The sequence below is a fragment of the Mercenaria mercenaria genome, chromosome 18 (assembly GCF_021730395.1).
Source record: "Mercenaria mercenaria strain notata chromosome 18, MADL_Memer_1, whole genome shotgun sequence".
In the NCBI taxonomy this organism is placed as follows: domain Eukaryota; kingdom Metazoa; phylum Mollusca; class Bivalvia; order Venerida; family Veneridae; genus Mercenaria; species Mercenaria mercenaria.
This window is the reverse complement of record NC_069378.1, coordinates 1,085,418-1,113,173: the sequence shown is the minus strand read 5'-3', so window position 1 is coordinate 1,113,173 and position 27,756 is coordinate 1,085,418. Positions and strand designations below refer to the sequence as shown.

The 27,756-nt window shown below is 35.2% G+C and overlaps 1 protein-coding gene across 1 annotated transcript; it reads left to right on the top strand.

The window, feature by feature from the left end:
- On the top strand, window positions 1–27,756 carry LOC128550819 (excitatory amino acid transporter 3-like). Its single transcript, XM_053530644.1, has 4 exons — window positions 1–133; window positions 26,286–26,436; window positions 27,076–27,309; window positions 27,522–27,756. Exons 1-4 carry the CDS (start codon window positions 1–3, stop codon window positions 27,754–27,756), a joined length of 753 nt encoding a protein of 250 aa, XP_053386619.1.

The following is a 27,756-nucleotide window of genomic DNA, read 5'->3' as shown; positions in this document are numbered from 1 at the left end:
ATGTTGCATTGTGTTATTGTGCTGTGGCATCGTGATGTGATGTTGCATTGTGTTATCGTGCTGTGGCATCGTGATGTTGCATTGTGTTATCGTGCTGTGGCATTGTGTTGTTGCGATGTTGCATTGTGTTATCGTGCTGTGGCATCGTGATGTTGCATTGTGTTATTGTGCTGTGGCATCGTGTTGTTGCGATATTGCATTGTGTTATTGTGCTGTGGCATCGTGATGTTGCATTTTGTCATTGTAGTATCGAACTTGCCTCTGCATGGGTAGACAGTACAACAGTGCGTGTCAGATTTCAGTTATGTACCGGTACTAACAATTTAATGCTGCCTGAAAATTTGAACACTTTGCAACATCTCTTTATTAAAATAAATTTATTAATAATATCTTCGCTGAATAACACATCATTTTCGAATTAATATCGGCAGCGATTGTATAAAGACTACTTTTTTTACTGGATCTGCCCATGTATCAACTGGGGAAAAAATATGTTAGTAAAAACAAGCCAATTCACATGCTGTTAATACACGATTTTGTAATCTTTGAAATGCTTTTCCAGGGATGGACATATACCATTGAGCAGACAGAAATCTAGTATCTGTGTTTTGTTTCTTCCATAATGACCTCTTAGTAGCCAAAAAAAAAACGCAAAAAAATGCCAACTTATCATTAGTATGTTTTGCTGCATAAGTTAACAGCCCAAAACACGCTACCTCAAACATTACTCGCTTCTCCCCCCACTATCCATTCATTCATTTTTAACATCAGCGCCATATCATATTGGGAGCGGGGCTTTCATGAAATGATAGCGACAGCACACATTTGTTTTGTGTATTAACGAATGCAGAAATCGTTTAGATATGTTGTGACATTGTACATGGATATATCATATATATCTATGTCACAAACATTCAAGCTGCTGAATGCAGTACATCAACGTGTATTATCCCTACATTATAGTTAGGAGTGGGGTTTGTATGGGGGGGGGGTATTTCAGTATCTTGGTTCATCTAATTTTGTTTTCTTATATTACGCCTCTGACCTTCTCTGCGGTTTTGCATTAAATTTCCTTTACCTGTTTTCATGTCTTTGACCACATTTCAATATAGCACTAGGTTTGAATGAATTAATATGTCTCCCTTTACTTTGCCATTGTATTTTTGTTTATTTTATGACTAAGAAGAGCAAAACAAAAGACAATAACAGTTTAATAATTTACCGTATACATTTTACTACAATGGCACCAAATGAATAACAATTCATTGTGCACGTTCAAATGTTTTGTTATTATAAATAAATAGAAGAAATGGTTGCAATAAAAATGTTACACTAGGAATTGTGCGATAACCCAGGTTCAGGGTTGTGGGGTGGGGTCGACGTATTTTGCAAATTGCTGCTTTTAGGCGAGAAAAATGCTGGTTGCAGTTCAAAATGGCGTCCTTTGTTTACTTTTCGACATAACAGAGGACACATTTTGCAGTGGTATGTGTGTTTCTCATACAAAAATTTTCAAACGATAACACCCAGTCGGTGGCCATATAAATTATCTTCACTCGGCTTTTGGTCTTATATGTGTATCTTTGTTAAAAAGTTATTGAAGGTACAGTTATAGTTTGTAGTGACGAAAAAAACTCGTAGCCTTGAATCAGAAAATGTAATTACTGTACAAAATGAACACTTTACAGAATATTTATTGATTTGGACATAATTATATATAAATTTATACTGTAATTGAAGATTTTTATGTGCTACTTCTAAAACCTCCGACAGGTGAACTACATGGCGTTTCTAAATCTATATCAACACCTAAATTGTTTTCACAATCTCGACTTGTTGTCTGCGTCACCTTTTTCCTCCAGCATTAGGAATGCTGAACTTCCCATGATAACACTGTCACACATGGTCTCACGAAGATATTGCATTTCACATTTAATAACGTTCTGTAACATTGCTAGGGACTTGGATACTAAATCATTACCACCAAGGTGTATAAATATAATAACAGGACTCTTCATTAAGCAGAACATTGCATCGACTTGAATGGAGGAATTATTCCAAGACATACACCTTATTGCCAACCAACATTATGATCTTCTGTGTTCTGCTTCTTTATTTCTAAGCTTGGATGTAGAAGATGATGGAATCCCCTAATATCCCGATATCTGTGAAAATATTATATACTGAACTTATCTGAGTGCCTTTAATTAGATTGGTGTATACATAAGTTGTAAGCCTCAATGGACCAACGCTCCATAGCTTTAACACATTTGAGTAAGTGCAGTACCTTGATACACAAGTACAAATTTGCCCTCAGCATGACAAAATTAAGCTGCATCTGCTTTTGGTCTCAATGCCCTGTTCTGACTGGACAGAGCATAGAATCGCATTCCTCAGGAATTCACAGAATGGTACTGATTAGATTTGTGTTTGAGTAACCTTACGGCTATGGTAATGGTTGTATAGAGTAATATCTTCAGTCTTTAGACAATGACAATAAAATGAGCCAGCAATAAGGGAAATCACAAGTTCGCTCACCCAAAAAGACCAAAATTGGCTAGCACCCAAAATAGCCGTGAATAAGCACTGGATACACAAAGTGGATGTAATTGATTTCATATTTTTATGATTATTATTATCATCATCATTTTAGTGCTTTGTATAGAAACATCTTTATAGCTTTCAATAAACAAGAGGGCCATGAAGGCCCTGTATCGCTCACCTGACCTATTGACCTAAAGGTCATCAAGATTAACATTCTAAGTTTCATTAAGATATGGTCATAAATGTGGCCTCTAGGGTGTTAACTAGCTTTTCCTTTGATTTCACCTGGGGACCTAGTTTTTGACCCCACATGACCCAGATTCGAACTTGACCTAAAGATTATCAAGGTTAACATTCTGACCAAGTTTCATGAAGATACAGTTATAAATATGGCCTCTAGAGTGTTAACAAGCTTTTCCTTTGATTTGACCTGGTGACCTAGTTTTTGACCCCACCTGTCCCAGATTTAAACTTGACCCATAGATCATCAACATTAACATTCTGACCAAGTTTCATTAAGATATGGTCATAAATGTGGCTTACACAGTGTTAACTAGCTTTTGCTTTAAATTGACCTGGTGACCTAGTTTTGACCCCACATGACCTAGATTTAAAGCTGGCCTAAAGATCATCAAGATTAACATTCTGACCAAGTTTCATTAAGATAAGTCATAAATATGGCCTCTAAAGTGCTAACTAACTTTTCCTCTGATTTGACCCGGTGACCTAGTTTTTGACCTTACAAGACCCAGATTCGCACTTGACCTACAAATCATCAAGATTAACATTCTGACTAAGTTTCATGAAAATAAAGTCATAAATGTGGCCTCTAGAGTGTTAACAAGCTTTTCCTTTGATTTGACCAAGTGACCTAGTTTTTGATCCCACCTGACCCAGATTTTATCTTGACCTAAAGATCATCAAGATGAACATTCTGACCATGTTTTATTCAGATATGGTCATAAATGTGACCTCTAGAGTGTTAACTAGCTTTTCCTTTGATTTGACCTGGTGACCTAGTTTTTGACCCTACATGACCCAGATTCAAACTGGACCTAAAGAGCATCAAGGTTAACATTCTGACCAAGTTTCATGGAGATACCTCTTAAATGTGGCCTCTACACTGTTAACAAGCTTTTCTTTTGATCTGACCTGGTGGCCTAGTTTTTGACCCCAGATATCTCAATATCAAAATAATTTAAGATTTTATTGAGTGTAACATTCTGACCAAGTTTCATTAAAACTGGGCCAAAATTGTTACCTCTAGAGTGTTAACAAACTTTTCCTTTGGTTTGACCTAGTGACCTAGTTTTTGATCCCACATGACCTAATATCAAACTCGTCCAAGATTTTATTGAGGGTAACATTCTGACCAAGTTTCATTAAGATTGGGCCAAAATTTTGACCTCCAGGGTGTTAACAAGCTTCTCCTTTGATTTGACCTGGTGACCTAGTTTTTGACCCCAGATACCAATATCAAACTCGTCCAAGATTTTATAAAGGGTAACATTCTGACAAAGTTTCATTAAGATTGGGCCAAAATTTTGACCTCTAGAGTGTTAACAGTCAAATTGTTGACGCCGACGAACAACGGATGACAGACACAGGGCAATCACAAAAGCTCACCTTGAGCACTTCTTGCTCAGGTGAGCTAAAAAGGTTATTAAACAAACTAATGAATTTAAAATTATATTACGGTTATAAGACAGCGTTTCAAAATACAGGTAAGCAGATCAAAAACAAACAAACAAGCAAACAAAATACAATAGCATAAACATTCAACTGACCTTCAAAGATACAGGTACGCAAGAGCAAAATAGAACAAAAGATATCCTACATTTCTGAACAGACAGAATTAACAAATATGATGCCTGTGAAATGCACCAGAGCATGAAAACCGTCGTAGATGAACGGGTCAATTCCCATCTAAACGGTCCGGAGAACAACCATTGTACATCCCACAAACAAAACACTTTATATTATCATGTCACACTAAATTTCTTGCTTGAATTCTTGATTAGCCAGCAAAGTACCTACATTATTCTACCAAGTAATTAGGGAGATTAGTTTCCAAAGAATTGTTTGAAATAATGTGTCTTTAGCGTTTTTTTTTAAACTGTGCAAGGTTTTACAGTCTCTTATGCCAGATGGGAGGGCATTCTTTAACCTTGCAGCTGCTGTCTGAAAGCTCCTAGCTGTCACCAAATCACAGTTCGACATTTGGGCACAACTAGTCTTGATGCATTATTCTGCGATCTCAGATTTCTGGATGGCGTATATATTTCTAACATGTTCACTACATAAGCTGGTACCTGATCTTTGAGCGCCTTATATGTATGTGTTAGAATTTTGTATTCTACCCTACACTGCACAGGAAGCCAATGGAGTTCATTAGGGTTTTGCTTCATTTTAATAGTCTTTGGTGTTTATTATCATTAAAAGTCTTTGGTCTTTATTATCGTTTATTATCATTAATAGTCTTTGGTCTTTATTATCGTTTATTATCATTAATAGTCTTTGGTCTTTATTATCATTTATTATCATTAATAGTCTTTGGTCTTTATTATCATTAATAGTCTTTGGTCTTTATTATCATTTATTATCATTAATAGTCTTTGGTCTTTATTATCGTTTATAACATTAATAGTCTTTGGTGTTTATTATCATTAATAGTCTTTGGTCTTTATTATCGTTTATTATCATTAATAGTCTTTGGTCTTTATTATCATTTATTATCATTAATAGTCTTTGGTCTTTATTATCGTTTATTATCATTAATAGTCTTTGGTGTTTATTATCATTAATAGTCTTTGGTCTTTATTATCGTTTATTATCATTAATAGTCTTTGGTCTTTATTATCATTAATAGTCTTTGGTCTTTATTATCGTTTATAACATTAATAGTCTTTGGTCTTTATTATCATTAATAGTCTTTGGTCTTTATTATCGTTTATTATCATTAATAGTCTTTGGTCTTTATTATCATTAATAGTCTTTGGTCTTTATTATCGTTTATTATCATTAATAGTCTTTGGTCTTTATTATCGTTTATTATCATTAATAGTCTTTGGTCTTTATTATCATTTATTATCATTAATAGTCTTTGGTCTTTATTATCGTTTATTATCATTAATAGTCTTTGGTCTTTATTATCATTAATAGTCTTTGGTCTTTATTATCAAACATTTTTTATCAAAGGCTGTAAAAGCACAGCATCAGTTAAACGTGACAAGGTGTTACTAAATAAATTAGCAGTTCTCTAAAAGTGATTCGATAATGCAGTCAAGTTGTATATTAAATTCTTAATTACTCATAAATCACAGCTAGTGTAAGTTTACTTGAATCTGCCGCTTTTCTCTGACACTTTTTAGAAATACCTCTACATTTTTAAGGTCCGATTTTGTTTTCGATTTCGTATTATCATATTTCATGCTTTCAACAAACTGATATATGTCCAATTCATTATTTATATCCTGTGTAAGTTCATCTAAATGCAATAACCGATCTGACTCGCTCGCCTGCCATTTTGGCATTGCTGAATGACATTGATGCCAGAATGCGCTGACGTTCAGGTTACCTGGGGCCATTATGATTATGGCGCGTAAGGCGCACTTATGGGCTCATCAACAGAGGCTGTAATGACCGTTTTTAACGGTTTTTGTTACTATTTATAGTAACGTATATAATAATAAGAAATAATAGTAACTGCTTGCAATAGATGTGTAATTCCAGTACCAGTATCGAGGAAAGTCATATTTCAAAATGGTAACATACAATTACATGTATCTACAGATAAAAAGTTAGTAGTATCATTTTATCATGTTATCACTAACTTAAGTTTTAGTTGTTTCACTTGTTTGTATTTTAATAATAAATTGGTAATACATACAGCTATCAATGTGTTCAAACATGTCATTTTTGCAGTAAATGACTAAATATTTATTGCCCTTTGTTGCAATTATTTGTAATTATTCATGCTAATGTAACCAACTATCCTATGATATTACAGTGCTTATTAAAAGAAATTAGCTAAAATCAAACCTCGTACTTAGCAGAAGTGGGTGGGATAATAACAAAATATCTTATTCAACTATAAAATGGCAGGAGATGAGGAATAAAGTATCTCAGATAATATTTTAAGATGTTTTACGTCATTATAAACTAGTGTAGGTAAGAAATGAAAATAGGTATTACATAACGGAAATGTCAAGGTAACGCCATAAACTTTTATAAGAACAAAATCTTTACATGAAATTGCATATAATAAGTCACTGATATTCAATAGATAGATTACATTCAACAAAACTGTGTATACATTATATCCAAAAAAATATTTTTCTTTTTCTTGAAAAAAAAAGAGAAGAGAAACATTAATCCAGTATGCGAGTATGTAAGTTTGTCATTTTAAAGTATCATACAGCAAACCCTGCAATATTTTTCCTTAATGAAGAGTTCTTGCCCCTGACATTTGCGATTTACTGACAGTTGTCTTTTCTTATGTCACAGCACGTTTGAACTTTTTTTTATTTATTTATACAAAACATAACCAGACAAACACTTTCTGCTGGTTTACAACTTCCGAATTTATTGCAAAACTATTCACTATATCAGAGGAGAGGTATGCTACCTAGATATAAAAGTTACCACAACATTATTCCATGTACACTTTTGAAATGACAAATATTGACATGTGGTGCAATTGTGAAAAATCGTAAAAAAAATGCACTATTTTTGCCCTTTCTCAGGCACTATTTTTACAGTAAAAATTACGGTGGCCGTATTGAAAATTTGGTGATTCCACCCACTTTGACAATTAAGAAATGGCTTTTTCAGAAAATTCAAATTTTTAGCTCTCCAATGAAATAAAAAATTTGCTTGGGCTCAAAAAAAGTAAATAAAAGTGCCCTATCACTTGGACTATTACGTCTAGAGCCGCATAGAATACACTCTGTTTTTCCTAAATGCAATAAAAGTTTGTTATCTACCAACCATTTACTACAACTAGCCTGTTCATTATCTAAAACCAAACTGATCACTTCTGGGCTCTTATCAGAGAAAAGAATGGCGCTATCATCAGCATATAAAATTAACTTGCTAGTTTTAATAATACTTATACCCATATCATTAACATAGCACAAAAATAACAATGGACCCAGTATACTACTCTGGGGAACACCGCAAACTATATTATCAAAATTTGACATAGTATTATTCACACGACTAGTTTAAGTCCTTCCGGTGAAACATGAGCAAAACCAATCCACCGACTCGATACCCATCACATTCAATTTAAGACATAGTATCTGGTGGTCGACCGTATCAAATGCCTTTTGAAGATCTAACATAATCATCCCTGTATATAGTCCTTTTGATGTTTGATTTCTTATGTGATCAGTCAAATGTATCAGGCATGAGTCAGTAGAGTAGTTTCCTCTAAAACCGCTTTGGAATTCATATAATAAACCATTTTTGACTAGAAAAGATTCTAACTGATTATAGACCACTTTTTCAAGAATTTTAGATACAATCAACAAAATACTTGCAGGTCTATAATTGGATACATCAGACCCCATCATTTTTCTTCAATAAAGGTATTACCTTAGCACTTTTCAAATCTTCAGGAACAGTATTGCTAATGATTGAACTGTTCACTAAAAAAAACAATATGAATTGTTAAGTAAGATGCTGCATCCTTCAAAAATCCGGCAGGAATATTATCTAACTCTGTGCTTTTAGAGCAGTTTAACTTACACATAATTCCCTATACAAAAAATCTTCATTTACTGTGTCAAGTTTAAATCTAACACCCATAGGATTTCTCTGCTCATAAAATTTTTTGAACAGTACAAAATTAGCAGTAAATAAATTTAATGGGTTAGGCAATTTTTGTACCAAAAACAGAAGCTACAGTTGTAAAAAAGTTATTCTAGCATAAAACTGCTGTTATTGTCACTTTTCGGGGGTGTTTTAACAGGAGAGAAAACGTGTGTTAACAGAGAGATTCTCGCGCTCGCGTGCTGTTATAACACCTTTTTATATATGCGCGTTCCGTGGCAAAGCGTAAACGCCATTCGGACCCAAAACGGATAATTCAAAACGAAATGACGTCAAGGTAAAAAACAAGTCAGACATTCCCGCGCATTTCGTGGAAATGTAATGACGTTGAGTGACAATGTGTTCATTTATCAGTTTTTTACGCGTTTTATGCTAGAATAGCATTAGCGCATGTTGATTTCGTGTTATAACATCTGCAGAATCCCTCAGGATACGTTGGTACCCTCGCCCTAACGGGCTTGGGCACCAAACAATCCCTCGGGATTCTACAGATGTTATAACACGAAAAAACATGCGTTATCCCTACATTAAAATGATCTGCAATTTTCTTTGGCTCAAAGCAGTTATTTATTTTTAAAACCACATTTGTATTGGATTTACTGTTTTTATACTAAACTTTTGATCTGTGAACAAAGCTCCTTCGGATTATTTTTGTTCTCTTCCAATTTGTTTTCTAAATATTCTGCTTTTGCCCTTTTTATTACTCTCTGGACCTTGTTTCAAAATTAACTATATGACTTATAAAATTCTGATTTCTTATGTGTTCTAAACAAGTAAAAATAATCATAATAATTCCCAGGGTTTCAGAAATCTGCAAATTTATTGGTAGAAATCTGCAAATTTATTGGCAGCCCATTGGGCTACCAAAATTTTAATCTGGTAGCCCAAACATTTAAGTTTATTTGGCAATGGCCATTTCAGTTTATTTACTATATGTATTATTCCTAAGATAATGCCTGAAATGTAAATCATACTTACCCTTACTTTGCTAAATTTCTATGATGAACTTATTCATCTCTCCAATTCATAAAAATGAAATTTAGCAGTTTTTTCTGTATATTGGACAGAAAACAGCTTTATTTTTGAAACATTCAGCTTTTAATAGAAATTCATGCGTTTTTTTTCTCTCCATGCCATTGTTTACATGTGCGCCAATTTAGGGTGTACAGGATAGCTTTGGTCATTTTTTCCATTATTAGTTTAAAATCCACACCTAAACAAACTTCCCAATATATTTCACTATAAATCAGAATAACACTATACTACCTTTCCAGAAACATTCAGCTTTTCAAATTTCTATCAAATACTTTTCATTCACTGATGTTTTTTTAAATACACACTGATTTAGTCATTGGCAGATAGCTTCAAATTTCATTTTATGACATATGAAAAATAACACAAAAAGCAAACATTTAACAGAGTGTCTGTTTGCATGCCAGTAAAAGAACGATATGAAAATCTATACAATAATTCAAGTCTTAAGTATAAAATTTACCAAGTTATCCTCTATACCCTTACGCACTATAATGTAATGGCAGGCAGCACAAACCTGTTCTCCACAAGTAACTGAAAACTTCTTCAAATATTTCAGAGGTGGAGGACAAAATGACAAAACATTCTGACCAAGTTTCATGAAGATACAGTCATAAATGTGGCTTCTAGAGTGTTAACAAGTTTTCCTTAGATTTGACCTGGTGACCTAGTTTATGACCCCACTTTATGACGCAGATTTAAATTTGACCTAAAGATCAGTAATGTAGACTAGAAACTGTAATTTCAGTTCATTTTTCAATATTTTATTCTATTTCTTGACAGCTTTCTTACAAACAAGAGGGCCAAGATGGCCCTAGGTCGCTCACCTGCGAAACACACCATAATACACCATAACAGTGAAAACATGTTTGACCTAGTGATTTCATGGAAAAAAATATTCTGATCAATTAACATTAAAATTGGAAAAAAAACAAGTATTTTCTTTGATTTGACCTAGTGACCTAGTTTTTGACCCCAGATGATCCATATACGAACTCGACCTAGATTTCATCAAGGTTATTATTTTGACCAAATTTCATGAAGATTAATTGAAAAATACAGCCTCTATCGCACACACAAGGTTTTTCTTTGATTTGACCTAGTGACCTAGTTTTTGACCCCAGATGATCCATATACAAACTTGACCTAGATTTCATCAAGGTAATTATTTTGACCAAATTTCATGAAGATTAATTGAAAAATACAGCCTCTATCGCACACACAAGGTTTTTCTTTGATTTGACCTAGTGACCTAGTTTTTGACCCCAGATGACCCACTTTCGAACTTGGCCTAGACTTCATCAAGATTATCATTTTGACCAAAATTCATGAAGACTAATTGAAAAATATAGCCTCTATCGCATACACAAGGTTTTTTGTTGATCTGATGTAGTGACCTAGTTTTTGACCCCAAATGACCCATTTTCAAACTTGGCCTAGATTTCATTAAGGCAATCATTCTGACCAAATTTCATGAAGATCAGTTGAAAAATACATCCTCTATCGCATACACAAGCTAAATGTTGACAGACGACTGACAGACGACTGACAGACAACAGACAGACAGACACCGGACATTTAGCGATCACAAAAACTCACCTGAGCATTGCTCAGGTGAGCTAAAAAATGGTGAACTGATTTCACGTGGCTCTATTACACGACAAAAAAAGTACCGCATTTCGTATTTAGCAGAAAGATACTCAACACTTGAGGAACCCTCATGGAGTCCTCCTAAACACCTCGGTAATTGTACCTTGAAATGCTTATCAATGAAACCAGAATAAACTTACTAAAAAAATGAATTAATTATTCCAATTTTGAATTATTATCAATACATAATTAGAATAATAATAATAATAATGACTTTATTTATTGCGCAATCTTGCCTCAAAGTTATGTCCAATATTTACAAATAGATTTCAAATGCAAATTTAAAATAGCATGATGACAAAACAATCTAACATTATGTAATGTTATTCATTTTCCAGTTTGTCAAATAGGATCTTTTGAACTGTTCAAGACTGTTAGAATTTTTACTTCAAGAGGTAATGAGTTCCAAATATTTTGGTCCTGAATATTCAAGGGATTTTCTGTACAGTTCTAAGTTTGGTTTAGGTACTTCAAGACATTTGATTCTAATCTTAAATTAATGTATGGATTATGTACAAATTTAAATTTACTTTGAAGATAGGATGGACTAAGACTGTTTATTGATTTAAAGACTAAAATTTCTTTCTTTTTTTTATAATGTAGTCGTTCATAGAATTTTATCCAGTTCAGCTCTTTAAACAAGTCTTCAGATGGAAAATCAGAACATTTATCAAGGATGATTCAAGCTGCTTTTTCTTAAAATTTTGTAATTTTTTCCATTGAATCTCTGTTGCAATTACCCCCAAATCGTGCAGCAATAATCCAAATGGGGTAAAGTATAAGCATTAAAGAAAAGTTTTCTCTAGGGAATATCTAGGCAGCATTTAATTTGTTGTAAAAGTTAAAGTAAGGAATTGCATTTCTTAAAAGTGTGTTATCGATATGATCTTTCCAGCTGAAGTTATTACTGACATGTACACGTAATAGCTTTTCTGATTCTGTATATTCCACAGTTCCATTGTTGAATGTAAGAGGCAATGGATTTAAAGCATTTTTATTAGTTCCTCTTGATGAGATAAACATTGCTTTGGTTTTTTGAACATTGGCTGTCATATATTAGACCAGTTTCCCATTCGGCGAATTTAGCATTCTTGGGATTTCTCGCAAAATTCCGCATTTTCAAAACGAGGCACAGACTGCCAGGTCAGAACTAAGTGTTAATGAAAATGGAGCGCTAGCATGTTGCTTGACAAAATAATTTACCATTCCTATAGAAAAGTCATTGTTCCTGAATTCCTTAAATGTCAATAAACAAGAGGACCAAGATGGCCCTAGGTCGCTCACCTGAGAAACACACCATAACATACCATAACAGTGTAAACATGTTTGACCAAGTGATTTCATGGAAAAAAATATTCTGACCAATTATCATTAAAATTGGAGCAAAAATCTTGAGTATAAATAAATATTTTCTTTGATTTGACCCATATTCAAACATGACCTAGGTTTTATCAAGGCTATCATTCTGACCAAATTTCATAAAGATCAATTGAAAAATACAGCCTCTATCACATACACAAGGTTTTCCCTTGATTTGACCTAGTGACCTAGTTTTTGACCCCAGACTATCCATATTCAAAATTGACCTAGATTTTATAAAGGCAACCATTCAAACCAAATTTTATGAAAATCCAGTGTAAAATACAGCTCCTATTGCATACACAAGGTTTTTCTTTGATTTGACCTAGTGACCTAGTTTTTTAACCCAGATGACTCATATTCGAACCTGACCTAGATTTCATAAAGGCTATCATTCTGACATAATTTCATGAAGATCAGTTGAAAAATACAGCCTCTATCACATGCACAAGGTTTTTCTTTGATTTAACCTAGTGACCTATTTTTTGACCCCAGATGACCCATATTCAAACCTGACCTAGATTTCATCAAGGCAAACATTCTGACCAAATTTCATCAAGATCAATTGAACAAGAGGGCCATGATGGCCCTATATCGTTCACCTGTTATCATTGCACTTGAGGACAAGAAGGTCCTCAGAAAAATTATCTAAGTCCAAAGGACAGTAACAACAAACTGAAAGGGAAGAAATTTAACCAAAAAGAAAAAAAAAATTCTTACAAGGTACAGATATGTCAAAATACACCTACAAATTGGAGGTACCATCCATGTTGTACCACAGAAAAGTGGTCTCGGTTTTTCCCTACGGCCAATAATAAAAAAGTTACTAAAAATAAGCTATTTATAGTAACGTAAAAGGGAAGTAATTAAAAAAAAAATTATTGTAAGTGAAGAAAAGAAGGATCTGCCAAATAAATCTGTTGACATAAATGAAATTTCAGATCAGTATCTTCATTAGTTACGGAGATATACCCATTTTAATTTGAAATAAAGGGAGGTAATTTGACATAAAATCAGTTCATAGTTATCTACCCTGATTGTCTCAGTCCAACTAATAACAATAATAAAATTTCAAATAAGTCCTATAAGTACTTACTGATATAAATCCATTTTGATTACAATCAGGGGAGGAATCAGATATAAAATAACTCTGAACCTACGCTTGGATCTGATTTGTCATGGAATCCAACAATTATTGTTGTTGAAGTTATTTTGGAAGTTTGTATCAAATAAAACCGTAAATGAAGTCTCTATATGGCTGCAAAAGCCAAAATAGCCAATTTTGGACCTTTAAGGGGCCATAACTCTGGAACCCATGAAGAAATCTGGCCAGTTTAAGAAAGGAACCAAGATCTTGTGGTGATACAAGTTGTGTGCAAGTTTGGTTAAAATCGAATCATAAATGAAGCTGCTATTGTGCAGACAAGGTCAAAATAGCTAATTTTGGCCCTTTCAGGGGCCATAGCTCTGGAACCCATAATGGGATCTGGCCAGTTCAACAAAGGAACAGAGATCTTATGGTGATACAAGTTGTGTGCCAGTTTGGTAAAAATCAAATCATAAATAAAGCTGCTACTGTGCAGACAAGGTCAAAATAGCTAATTTTGGCCCTTTCAGGGGCCATAACTCTAGAACCCATAATGGAATCTCGCCAGTTCAAGAAAGGAACCAAGATCTTATGGTGATACAAGTTGTATGCCAATTTGGTTAAAATCAAATCATAAATGAAGCTGCTATTGTGCAGACAAGGTCAAAATAGCTAATTTTGGCCCTTTCAGGGGCCATAACTCTGGAACCCATAAAGGAATCTCGCCAGTTCAAGAAAGGAACCAAGATCTTATGGTGATACAAGTTGTGTGCCAGTTTGGTAAAAATCAAATCATAAATAAAGCTGCTACTGCGCAGACAAGGTCAAAATAGCTAATTTTGGCCCTTTCAGGGGCCATAACTCTGGAACCCATAATGGAATCTGGCCAGTTCAAGAAAGGAACCAAGATCTTATGGTGATACAAGTTGTGTGCAAGTTTGGTAAAAATAAAATCATAAATAAAGTTGCTATTGTGCAGACAAGGTCAAAATAGCTAATTTTGGCCCTTTCAGGGGCCATAACTCTGGAACCCATAATGGGATCTGGCCAGTTCAAGAAAGGAACCGAGATCTTATGGTGATACAAGTTGTGTGCAAGTTTGGTTAAAATAAAATCATAAATGAAACCTCTATCGTGCAGACAAGAAATTGTGGACGGACGACGGACGACGGACGAAGGGCGATCACAAAAGCTCACCCTGTCACTATGTGACAGGTGAGCTAAAAATACAGCCTCTATTGCATACAGAAGGGTTTTCTTTGATTTGACCTAGTGACATACTTTTTGACCCTAGATGATCCATAATCAAACTCAACGTAGATTATATCAGGTCAATCATTCTGACCAAATTTCATAAAGATCAATTGAAAAATACAGCCTCTATCGCATACACAAAGTTTTTCTTTGATTTGACCTTGTTACCTACTTTTTGACCCAAGATGACCATTATTCAAACCGACCTAGATTTCATCAAGGCAATCATTCTGACTTAATTTCAGGAAGATCAATTGAAAAAATACAGCCTATATTGTTGTTTTATTTGACTTAGTGACCTACTTTTTGATCCCAGATGACCCATTTTCAAACTAGATTTCATTAGGTTATCATTTTGACTTAATATCAGAAAGATCAATTGAAAAATACAGCCTCTATGGCATATATACAAGCTTTTCCTTTGATCTGACCTAGTGACCTAGTTTTTGATCCCAGATGACCCATATTCAAACTTGACCTAGATTTCATCAAGGCAACCATTCTGACCAAAATTCATGAAGATTATTTGAAAAATACAGCCTCTATCGCATACACAAGGTTTTTCTTTGATTTGACCTAGTGACCTAGTTTTTGACCCCAGATGACCCATTTTCGAACTCAGCCTAGATTTCATCAAGGTAATCATTCTGAATGTAAGTTTTTAATTTGGTCAAAATTGATACATCTATATTACATAAGAGCGACACAGTGTTATGACATTTTCAAATCACTGCTATGTTTCAAAATAGGTAGTTGATATTCAAAACTTTAAACCCTCTTTTGTTTTAGACTAATTTAAATACTAGTAAGACTTTACGAGAAAAAGGCGCTAAAATGCTTTCAGTTCGTCACGGCTTTTCAGTTGTTATAAAATTGTGTCAGTAATAGTTATTAGATACTTTGTACAATGATTGTTTTTGATTTTTTTTTATCATCTGTAATGCTTATGCTCAGTGTTGTTTATACCAGATTTCGCGTTGAAATATCACTTTTCAATAAATGTAAATATATGGGATTATAACCAGAATTTTGTAGCTTTTCAACTGACATTTCCATTTTATTCAGCAAGGAAGAACTATGACACTGGGTTTATTCTCAACTGATCTCCTCTGTATCATCCAACAAACGATTCACTTTTCCATATTGTTGCAAGTTAATTATTGTCAGCCTTGGTGGTTGCAAGTCTACATTTTGACAATTCTTTGTATCAGTTGTACAAACATTTAAAAGAAAGTTTTATTTTGCATAATTGCAAAACATTCTATGATTCTGACAATCTAAATGCAAGCAGTTATCTGACTATATACAGTGCCATACAGAAACTTTAAATGACATGCTTTAATATAACATATCAAAAGAACTTTACCGGTTTCCATTTGATCTTGTATTTACTTGAAAAGCAGTATGATTTTAATTATCAACAATGTAAATGTGTTTCCCGCCAATCCAAATAGTTTAAGGCTTAATTGTCTTGAGTTTTTTATACGAAATCTTAGTTAATAATTTGATATGTTACTACATGTAGTATGTTACAATTTTCTAAGTGCAGACGCAGCTAAACAGTTTTTACCACATTTTGGCTGTTTAATACTCTTCTACAAACACATCGCCTAGACACGCTTAATCGCCTAATTGACTTTTACTATTTAGTTATTTTAACTACTTACAAATGAAAGTACTTTTAAACCAAGAGCTGTCACAGGAGACAGCGCGCTCGACTATTTCGATGCTGGATAGTGAAACTGGGCACATCTGAGGAAACTAGAGCTGTCACTGGAGTGTTTAATGACTCCAATTGTGGATGAAAATATTGCACAATATCCTGAGTCTATGTCAAAAATATCAACTTAAAGTAATAAGAGAGGTAAAGATAAAATGTATCAAAACACTATATAAGTATATCCTAAGCAAAAAGGGGCATAATTCATTAAATATTGGTGCCAGAGTTATGCACCTTGTGTCATATGGTGTGGGTGATGATGTTGAACAACTATTTTAAGTTTAAATCAAATCCATTCAGTAATAACAGAGATAGAGTGAAAGTGCATCAAAACTTTAACCTGAAAATCTAAGTAAAAAGGGGGGATAATTCATGAAATATTGGTGCCAGAGTTATGGCCCTTATGTCAGATGATGTGGACGATGATGAAAAATAAGTATTTCAAGTTTGAATCAAATCCATCAAGTAATTACAGAGATAAGTTGAACAAGGCAGTCTGAAAGACAGCTAAATCCCCCGCCACTGCTATGGATAGTGAAAGGGTAAACCTTTGACCTTAAGCTGTGACCTTGACCTTGAACTGACATGGCTGACTCATGAATTCTGCACAATGTCTTGATGAGGTGATCATTTGACCCAAGTTTTATGAAAATCCTTCAAGGGGTTTAAGAGATACAGAGCTCAAACCTTTGACCTTGAGTTGTGACCTTGACCTTGAAATGACATGGCTGACTCATGAATTTTGCACAATGTCTTGATGAGGTGATCATTTGACCTAAGTTTGATGAAAATCCTTCAAGGGGTTTACGAGATACAGAGTGGACACAAAGTGGAAGGCTCAAACCTTTGACCCTATGTTGTGACCTTGACCTTGAGCCAGCCTGACTGACTCATAAGTTCTGCACATCATTTTGATGAGGTGATCATATGACCAAAGTTTTATCAAATTCCTTCAAGGGGTTTAAGAGATACAAAGCGGACACAAAATGGAAGGCTAAAACCTTTGACCTTGAGTTGTGACCTTGACCTTGAGCCGGCATGGCTGACTCATGGGTTCTGCACATTGTCTTGATGAGGTGATCATTTGACCCAAGTTTCATGATCATCCTTCAAGGGGTTTAGGAGATATAGAGCGGACACAAAATGGAAGGCTCAAACCTTTAACCTTGAGCTGTGACCTTGACCTTGAACCAACATGACTGACTCATGGGTTCTGCACATCGTCTTGATGAGGTGATCATTTGATCCAAGTTTTTATGAAAATCCTTTTTAAAGGGGGTTTTGGAGTTTAAAAAGCGGACACCCAAAAAGGAAGGCTTCCCAAAACCCTTTACTCTAAATTGTGCCCTTTACCCTTTAGGGTGGCATGGTGACTCCTGGGGTTCTGCCATGTCTTTTTGAGGTGATCATTTGACCCCAAATTTTATGATAAACCTTCGAGGGTTTAAGAGATTAGAGCGGAAAACAAAATGGGGAAAGGGTTTAAACCTTTCCCCCCTAAGTTGGACCTTGACCTTGAGTGGCATGGCTAACTCCCCCGGGGTTTTGCCCCATCCCTCCCTTTATGAGGTGATCATTTTATCCCAAATTTTATAAAAATTTTTTCAAGGGGTTTTGGGGTTTTAGAGCGGACCAAAATGGAAAGGGGCCCAAAACCTTTTTACCCTAAAATTGTGACCTTGACCTTGGGGCTGGCATGGGTGACTCATGGGTTTTTGCACTTTGTCTTGATGAGGTGATCATTTGACCCAAGTTTTTATCTTTATCCCTTTAAGGGGGTGGGGAGGGGTTTTTTAGAGTGGACACAAAATGGAAGGGTCAAACCCTTTTTGCCTAAGTTTTTGACCTTTACCTTGACTTGGGAAAGGTTACTCCTTAAATTCCCCACATCGTCTTGTTTAGGTGATCATTTTCCCAAATTTTTATGATCACCTTTAAGGGGGTTTTAAAAGGGTATAGGGCGGACACCAAAATGGAAGGCCAAAAACCTTTTACCCTAAAATTGTGACCTTGACCTTGAGCTGGGATGGCTGACTCATGGGTTTGCACATCGTCTTGATGAGGTGATCATTTGACCCAAAGTTTTATAAAATTCCTTCAAGGGGTTTAGGAGATACAGAATGGACACAAAATGGAAGGCTCAAACCTTTGACCTTGAGTTGTGACCTTGACCGGACATGGCTGACTCATAGGTTCTGCACATCGTCATGAAAATCCTTCAAGGGGTTTAGGAGATATCGAGCGGACACGAAAGTGTTACGGACAGACGGAAGGATGGACGGAGACCATTCCTATAACCCCCCCCCCCCCCCCACCATTTGTGACGGGGGATTAAAAAAGAGAAAGTGTAAAAAAACTTTAACCAAGGTGGGGATGCGGAAAGACGCTGACGCCTGGTCGAGTAGGATAGCTCTCCTTATACTTCGTATAGTCAAGCTAAAAAGGCATACATCTGGAGACATTTTCCTGCTTTAAATAAATACTTGCAAATTGGTCACAATACACTCAAAACCCTTTATAACGCTATTCCATATACCGCGGTATAACGCGGTACGCTCTTGCCTCCCGAATTCTCAAAAAAAAAAAAAAAAAAAAAAATGAGTCTGCAGATGTTATTTAATTTGATCATAACCAGCGTTAAAACTGAATGTACTTGTGTACTTTGAACTATGACAAACTAGATGCCCGAGGGCAACATGTCGAGCCCACCAGCTATCAAAAGGACTAGGAGTTGCACATGACACCCTGTCTCATTGAGACAAACATTTATGCCAAATAAAAAATGATTGCAAAAAGTTAAAATAAGTTATTTTATAGTAACAACAGTCCACACAAAATCCTTACCAGTAGAGATAGGTCAAAATACACCTCAAAATTGGATGTAACATGCATATTGTACTACAGAAAATGGTCTTGATTTTTCCCAATGACCAGTAATAAAAAGTTACAATAAAGCTATTTATAGTAGCAAAAAAGAAAAGTATTTCTAGTTTCTTGCACATTTACACTCCGTCTCTGATGGTGGACAATTGTGGGCCCAAATTACATCAAAAATCCCTCCAACATGAAAAGAAATGCTCCAGACAAAGTCATCATTGTTTTCGACCTTTGACCTTAAGTGTGACCTTTAAACCCTTTGACCTAGGGTCCTGGTTCTTGCATGTGACAACTCCCTCACATGGTTGTGAACATTTGTGCCAAGTAACATCAAAAACTCTCCATGCATAAAGAAGAAATGCTCTGGACAGTCATTATTGAATTTAACATTTGACCTCCATGTGTGACCTTGACCTCTGAGACAGGAACCTGCGGTTTGCGCATGACATTCTGTCTCACTCAGGTTAACATTCATGCCAAATAAAAACGAGATTGCTTTAAGCATGTCAAAGTTATGGTCCGGACAAACAAATCAAGACGGACACACGCACATACTCCGAACAGCCATTGGGACAACTATGTCTTCACTTCCGCAAGCGGGCTCAACAAAAATCAATAACCGTCTGCCAGCTTACTTGTTTGCATTACGCCTTTGTTAAATTTTGAATACATTTAACAATAAGGCAATCAAGACCGTGTCAAAATTAGATTGTTTGCATTGATAACAAGTGTGTAACATTGGTCAATCAACTATCAAACCGTTTAAGTTTACAACATGTCCAGTTTTGTAATAAAATGCAGCCGTTTTTCGTAATCATCAAATTCTTACTTTTTATTATCGTAGACCTAGTTTATTTTACCATTTTCTATCTTATTTAATCCATTTTGTAAAACTGTCCTCGTTTTTTCTCTCTCGTAGATCTACATTTTTATTTATTTTCCACGTGCTTAAAAACCCCCGCACTAATGTATTTTTCACAACCGAGCGATGCTCACACAGCGTTATATGTTTATTTCCGGGATTCAGAATTCCAACTGTCTTTTAAAATTAAGAAAAAATGGGAAGATGACACAGCGTTATAATTTTTTAAATGTATTTTCCAGTAGCATATAAGGTAAATAAATGTCCCATTTATACGCTTAGAATTTCTTATTTAACATGAAGCAGTGTTCAAAATACGTCTAATGCATTACGGGTGGGTTGGGTATTGCGTAAACGGCATATACGGCCAACCTACGTTATAAATTTAACCCCGCTAGATCTGCGGGTCTTGAACCTTGGATCCCAATGACAGCATTATAAAGGGGTCCCAGTGTACATGGAGACTTTAATGAACAGAACTTTGAAGTTATTAAAAACTATGTCAACAGTAAAGTGAATAGCACAGGGGAATTTGCAATACCAGAAATAACAGAAGTTTTCATAAAAAAACTAGAGTTGTCACAGGAGTGACGAATTATACCCCTAAAATATGGCCTTGTCACAGAACTAAGCCAATATCAAAGCTGAACTTGCCTGACATTTGACCTACTGACCTCAAAATCAATAGAGGTCATCTGCTGGTCATGATCAACCTCCCTATGAAGTTTCATGATCCTCAGCCCAAGTGTTCTCAAGTTATTGTCCGGAAAAGGTTTAAATGTTCTGGGTCATTGACCTTTGGAACTCAAATCAATAGGGGTCATCTGCTAATCATGACCAACCTCCCTATTAAGTTTCTTGATCCTAGTCCAAAGTGTTCTGAAGTTATTGTCTGGAAACCATTTTAAATGTTCCAGATCATTGTGAACTTGACCTGTGACCTACTAACCTCAAAATCGTAAGGGGTCATCTGCTGGCCATAACCAACTTCCCTATTAATTTTCATGATCCTAGGCCCAAGCATTCTCAAGTAATCATCCGGAAACCATTTAACTGTTTCGTGTCATTGTGACCTTGACCTTTCACCTACTAACTTCAAAGTCGAACTTGACCTGTATTTTTTCATGTTACATATGTGTACAAAAAATTATGATCCTAGACCCAAGCATTCTCAAGTTATCATCCAGAAACCATTTAACTGTTCCAAGTCACTGTGACCTTGACCTTTGACCTACTGACCTCAAAGTAAAACCTGAACTATATTTTTTCATGTTACACATGTGTATTAAAATTTATGATCCTAGGCCCAAGCGTTCTCAAGTTATCATCCAGAAACCATTTTACTGTTCAGGTCACTGTGACCTTGACCTTTGACCCACTGACCTCAAAGTATAACTTGACCTGTATTTCAAGATCTTACACCTGTGTACCAAAATTTATGATCCTAGGCCAAAGCGTTCTCAGGTTATCATCCGGAAACCATTTTACTGTTAAGGGTCACTGTGACCTTGACCTTTGACATACTGACCCCAAAGTCGAACTTATATTTCTGATGTTACACCTATGAACCAAAAATTACTTAAATCGGTCAAGCCTTTCATGAGTTATCATCCGGAAACCATGAAAACCAATGGACCAACAGACAAGCTCACTCCTATATATCCCCCCTCCACCAAACTTCGTTTTATGGGGGTATAATGAACTTAAATCACTTAATCCAAGAAAACTTACTGGTCTTGATGGTTTAGGACCTATTTTTTTAAAGTAAGTGCTGAAATAGCTTCAAAACCATTGCAGAAAATAAATTATTAATCTTAGTATTAACAAGGGTACATTTCCTTCAATTTTCAAAATTGCTAAAGTAACACCTTTATTTAAACAAGAGGACCATGTTGGTCCTGAATCGCTCACCTGTCCCCCCATGACCCCGTTTTGAACTGGGTTTATGACGTCGTTTTTACTATTATTTGACATTTGTGACCTAGTTTTTTAGCTCTGTGACCAGTTTTGAACTTGACCCAGATTTTCATAAGGGGGAAAATTCTTAACAATTTCATGAAGATTCATGAAAATTTTGGCCTCTTGAGAGGGGCACAAGTTTTTTCTATTTTTAGACCTACTGACCTAGTTTTTGACCGCACGTGACCAGTTTCAAACCTTAACTAGATATCATTAAGATGAACATTCTGACCAATTTTCATGAAGATCCATTGAAAAATATGGCCTCTAGGGAGGTCAAAAAGTTTTTCTATTTTTGAACTTGACCTAGATATCATCAAGATGATCATTCAGACCAAATTTCATACACATCCCATGAAAAATATCACCTCTAGAGAGGTCACAAGGTTTTTTCATTATTTAACCTACTGACCTAGTTTTTGATAGCACGTGACCCAGTTTTGAATCTGACCTAGATATCATCAAGGTGGAATTCTGACCAATTTTCATGAAGATCCATTGAAAAGTACGGCCTTGAGAGGTCACAAGGTTTTTCTATTTTTGACCCATGACCTAGTTTTTGACGCAGGTTTACCCAGTTTCAACTTGACCTAGATATCATTAAGATGAATATTCAGACCAACTTTCATATAGATCCCATGAAAAATATCACCTCTAGAGAGGTCATAAGGTTTTTTTATTATTTGAACTACTGACCTAGTTTTTGAGGCATGTAACCCCAAATTTTGAAACTGGGCCTAGATTCATCAGGTAAACATTCTGACCAATTTTCATTGAAGATCCATTGAAAAGTACGGCCTCCTGGAGGTCACAAGGTTTTTCTATTTTTAGACCTTTTGACCCTTTTTTTTGACCGCAGTTGATCTGGTTTTGAACTTGACCTAGATATCATCAAGATGAACATTCAGACCAACTTTTATACAGATCCCATGAAAAATATGGCCCATTAGAGAGGTCACAAGGTTTTTTTATTATTTGACCTACTGACCTAGTTGGTCACAAGCAAAAGTTTACGCAAGCACGGACGGACAACGGACGCCGCGCGATCACAAAAGCTCACTTTGTCACTTTGTGACAGGCGAGTTAAAAAGGCTCAAAATCAGAAATAAGTAACTATAGACCAATTTCTATACTGTTAGTTCTCTCAAAAATCTTTGAAAGACATGTCTCAAATCACTTGAAGTTATATCTTGATGAAAATAATCTTTTAAGTGAACATCAGTCAGGATTTCGTAAATCGACAGTGGATTTAAGGCGTTTTTGATTCTAGGTTTTCATCTTCTATAAGATTCATCATGATTGGTTGCTATCCAATCGTAGATAAACCCTTTCCCCAATGACCTGATGTGTCCCCTATGGCCATTCCCTAAATTTAGGTTAAACTGTTCGCAGTAGACATACTAATATATTATATACCCTTCTCAAATGCGGATATATGATTGGTCTAAAGGGGTGCACGCGCGGGTCCGCAAAAAGCAATATTGACCCGCAAAAGTGATAATGACATCACTTTTTCTGAAATATGGACCAGTCAGATGACTGCATTTGATAAGGGCATATAATATAACAATTATAGACTTATGTTGAGGTCAATATGTGTTTTACGGACCTGTCCAAGGTCAATATCATTTATTATTCTATACCTATTTTATCTATCCAATCGCGAACGTTCATTTGCAACACGTGACCGTACAATATATTACGGTATTTGGATGCACGTGCGTACAAAAATCCTGTATTTTCTGTATTTGGACGCACGCGCGTACAAAAAATCCTGTATTTTCTGTATTTGGACGGTTCAACAGTCCCATGTTAAACATATGATAAAGCCCGAAACGCGTGAAAATGTTCCGAATGTAAATCGGATGAAGTTGGCGCTACAGAGTTTGATTATGCGTATTTATTTGAGTTGTTGTTTTTTGTTTACAACACACAAAAACGATTCAAGGGATAACAATTCTATCTGATTTAGATATTAAAACGTTCGTTAATAATCAAAAACTTAAAAATACAGTAAAAAGGATCATTAGATGTTGGAATATTTGAAAAGTCGCTAAAAGAAGCCGTTCCGGACGAAACCTAGAAATTGGTATCAGCCCTGACTATCTGAATAGCTACCTCAGCATTTTTTGTTTAACGGTTAAGAAACAAAATGGAGAAGATTATAAATGGCAGCGGACGGTCAGCATCCAAAACATGTCTGCTCTATAATTCAGTTTTCGTCGGCTCTTCACCAAACTTGCTGAGAATGTTTGTGGGCATTACATCTCGGCCAGTTTCGATTAACCAGCCAAATTGTACCAGGCACTCTTTGATTTTAGTCCTTGAATTACTCGAAAAACGGGGAATTTAGCCTTGTCCGCTCTTTTAAGTCGAACAGTTTTCATCCGATCTTCACCAAATTTGCTGACAATGTTTGTGGGCATAATATCTCAGTCAAGTATTATTACCACCCAAATCGCCAAATGGCTGTTGTAGGGAGGTTGCACCATATACTTTTTTTAATGATGATACGCAGAAAAAACAACATTCAATGAATTACGTATATTACGTATGAAGTGAAATAAATATAGAATAAAAAGGTTATTTAAGGTCTAACATTGTTCTGTATAATATATATTTGCACTCATACCAAGCTGGGAAAAACTAGAAAAGGCAGGAATACAATATTCAGTGAAACATTTTTAATTTAAACTATTATTATAGTAAGATAAGATAGATATAGAATAAAAAGGTTTTTTAACATTGTACTGTACAATACGAGATATATTTGGACTCGTACCCAGCTGAGAAAACCATATTGAACTCGCCTAGCGGCTCGTCCAATATGGTTTTCTCAGCTGGGTACTCGTCCAAATATATCACCGTATTGTACAGAAAAATGTTAAATAACCTAATATTACAGGTCCGTAAAACACATATTGACCTCAGCATAAGTCAGTAACTGTATAATATATCCAGTATCTTATTTTTTGTTTGTTTTGCTGGTACCCTCAGATGATTTAACGACTCCTATCTTATCTGCATGCTATAAGTGATTATATAGCTGTTAATTGTAGGGTATTTAACACAGTGAAGAGATATACAATGCTCTAAAGAATGAATTTCCTGATGATGGTGATGACGATGATGATGATAATTATGATCATAATAATGATGATAATGTAATTGAAACATTTGTCATTTTTGCTAGATTTTTAAGCTCGCTGAACATAGAAAAATAACATAAAATTACAAAATAAAACCCCCCAAAAACATGTCTCTTATAAAAGGTTTATAAAAGACTTAGTCAAAGTATTAGTACATTACTGAATTTGTATGGAGAATTATATTTTAAAGCATAACAAAATAATAAAAAATTATAAATTTGAAATATAATTATGCTTTATGAAAAGAAACACTGTCAGATTTGTGTTTTTAACCTAGATTTTTCACTGTGTACGAAAACAAATGTCTCAAAAATTGCACTACTTTTTAAGTCTGACCAAGATCTGCACTGTTCGCCATTCAGTCAGTATCTATTTGGTATGCACCCCCTTTTAACAGTTAATGGTACTGTCCAAATTGAAAGATAGACAAGTTCATTATAGAAATTTAGCAGGGTAAGGGTTAATACTGGAAACATGCTGAAACTGTCTGACCCTACTGCCGGAATGAAATCAGAACTTCCTTAACCTACTTCCAAGTTATATGCCTACAAAATTTATGTCATATGGCAACTGTCAAGTTTTTATGGTCGAGAAGGGACTGCTTTCTCAGGGAATTCAACGGCCCATCTTAAGAGAGATGGATGTTATCCTCGTATAGAAGAATTGTACATCACTTCAGGGTTTTTTAAACCTAAGAACAAGTGTTACAAAGGAAACAGCGTTACCGATCCGGCTCCGCTAATTTCACAAAATCAAAAGCGATTATACGCCACACTATTTCACAAGTATATTCGCTATTGCATTACTTGTAATGTTTGAAGTAACACTTATTATAACGCAACATTTCATTGTGAATTATTAGTTCAGTATGAGCAGTAAGAATATTTTACAGAATCTCATTATCTGTATCTTCTACCTAAGAATATTTCACATTCTTATTTCGAATTTGTTTGTAAGTCAAATGGGTACTCTCTTATGAAGGTTTGATATTTGCTTGCACGCTCCTCGGATTGGCTGCGTCTAACCTGAATGAAAAAGGCAGGCTGTTCTTGGACCTGATAGAATCTGTCTCCGCCACTGTTATTGCAGTAGTTCGCTGGTTTCTATGGTATGTAATATGTAATAACTTTATTCAGACTAAAGGCATTAACGCAATCGTAACTGGTATGCGTAGTCGCCATATCAATGCGGGTACGGATTTTGGTTCATGCTAAATGATTCATATTTAGTAAAAGATTACATTCACATTCATTAAAATGTGCGAATACTACACTATTGCAAGTTTAGTAATATACTGTAAAGTAATCCGAAACATTACCTCAACTTTTAAAAATTTATTCTGTTCTGGGCTTTAACTGTAGAGCGGGTAGGGGCGGCCTGCACATTTTATAACATTTTTTTTCCACTGAATTATTGGAATATAAGTGTAATATATAATTAATATTTTCTCGGCGAAAAATATCTTATGTGTATTTCACTGGTTAGAAAACGAAAAAAAAAAAAAGAAAAAAATGTGTTTGTCAAAATATTGTTCGCTGGTAATCATCAGCTATTACATTTTAACTCATGGCTATCCCACTCATAAAATACTGCCTCTAATGTTCACTCGGTAAAAGATATTTCTATCTTATAATGAAACAAACACAGGCCATCTCTCTATATTTAATAATTTCTTCCGTGTTAAAGTTAATCTTCTCTCCTTCAAACGATGTACAAATATTAATTCACAAAAATGCTTACATTTCAGGACAACGCCAGTTGGCGTAATCAGTCTTATCGGCGTGTCCCTAGCAAGTGCCGAACATGTTGGTGAAGTTTTTTCACGACTTGGTTTATTCATAGCATCCATAACAGCGGGGATAATCTTTCAACAGTTGGTGCTGATGTCTGGAGTATACTTTGCTTTAACACGACGGAACCCCTACAAGTACTTAATCAGCATTGCTCGACCCTGGATGATATCATTTGCCTCGACTACAACGTAAGTGAAGAAACACTCTTATAATATCATATCATACCCTGCACAAAATATTCTTATTCAAGACATACGCTTGAAAATAATTTTAGTAGAGAATATTTTCCTGCCTAATTGAACCTAAATAAATTAGCTGGAACAAGCATTTGGAACTTTCAGAAATAGAAAAACATGTACAGGCAATTCTATCAATGTGATATGTTCGACTCTCACTGCAGAGCCGTGGCTATTCCTGAGATGCTTGCGGCTTGTGAAGACAAGAATAGGATAGACAAGAGGGTGTCAAGATTTGTTATACCGTTTAGTGTGACCATCAACCGAAGTGGGAGTGCTCTGTACATCTCTGGAGCTACAGTGTTTGTTGCAAATGTAACTGGAACAGAACTTCATATAGGGGATGTCCTACTCATATGGTTAAGTAGTGATAACCGTATTGATCTTATTATGCAATAA

What these genes read in the sequence shown, in the direction of transcription:
- LOC128550819 (XM_053530644.1), top strand. Translation starts at nt 1, where the DNA reads ATGTTGCATTGTGTTATTGTGCTGTGGCATCGTGATGTGATGTTGCAT. An exon ending in CGATGTTGCATTGTGTTATC is followed by an intron (nt 134 to 26,285) that starts GTGCTGTGGCAT and finishes TTTGTTTGTAAG; the next exon opens with TCAAATGGGTACTCTCTTAT. An exon ending in GTAGTTCGCTGGTTTCTATG is followed by an intron (nt 26,437 to 27,075) that starts GTATGTAATATG and finishes CTTACATTTCAG; the next exon opens with GACAACGCCAGTTGGCGTAA.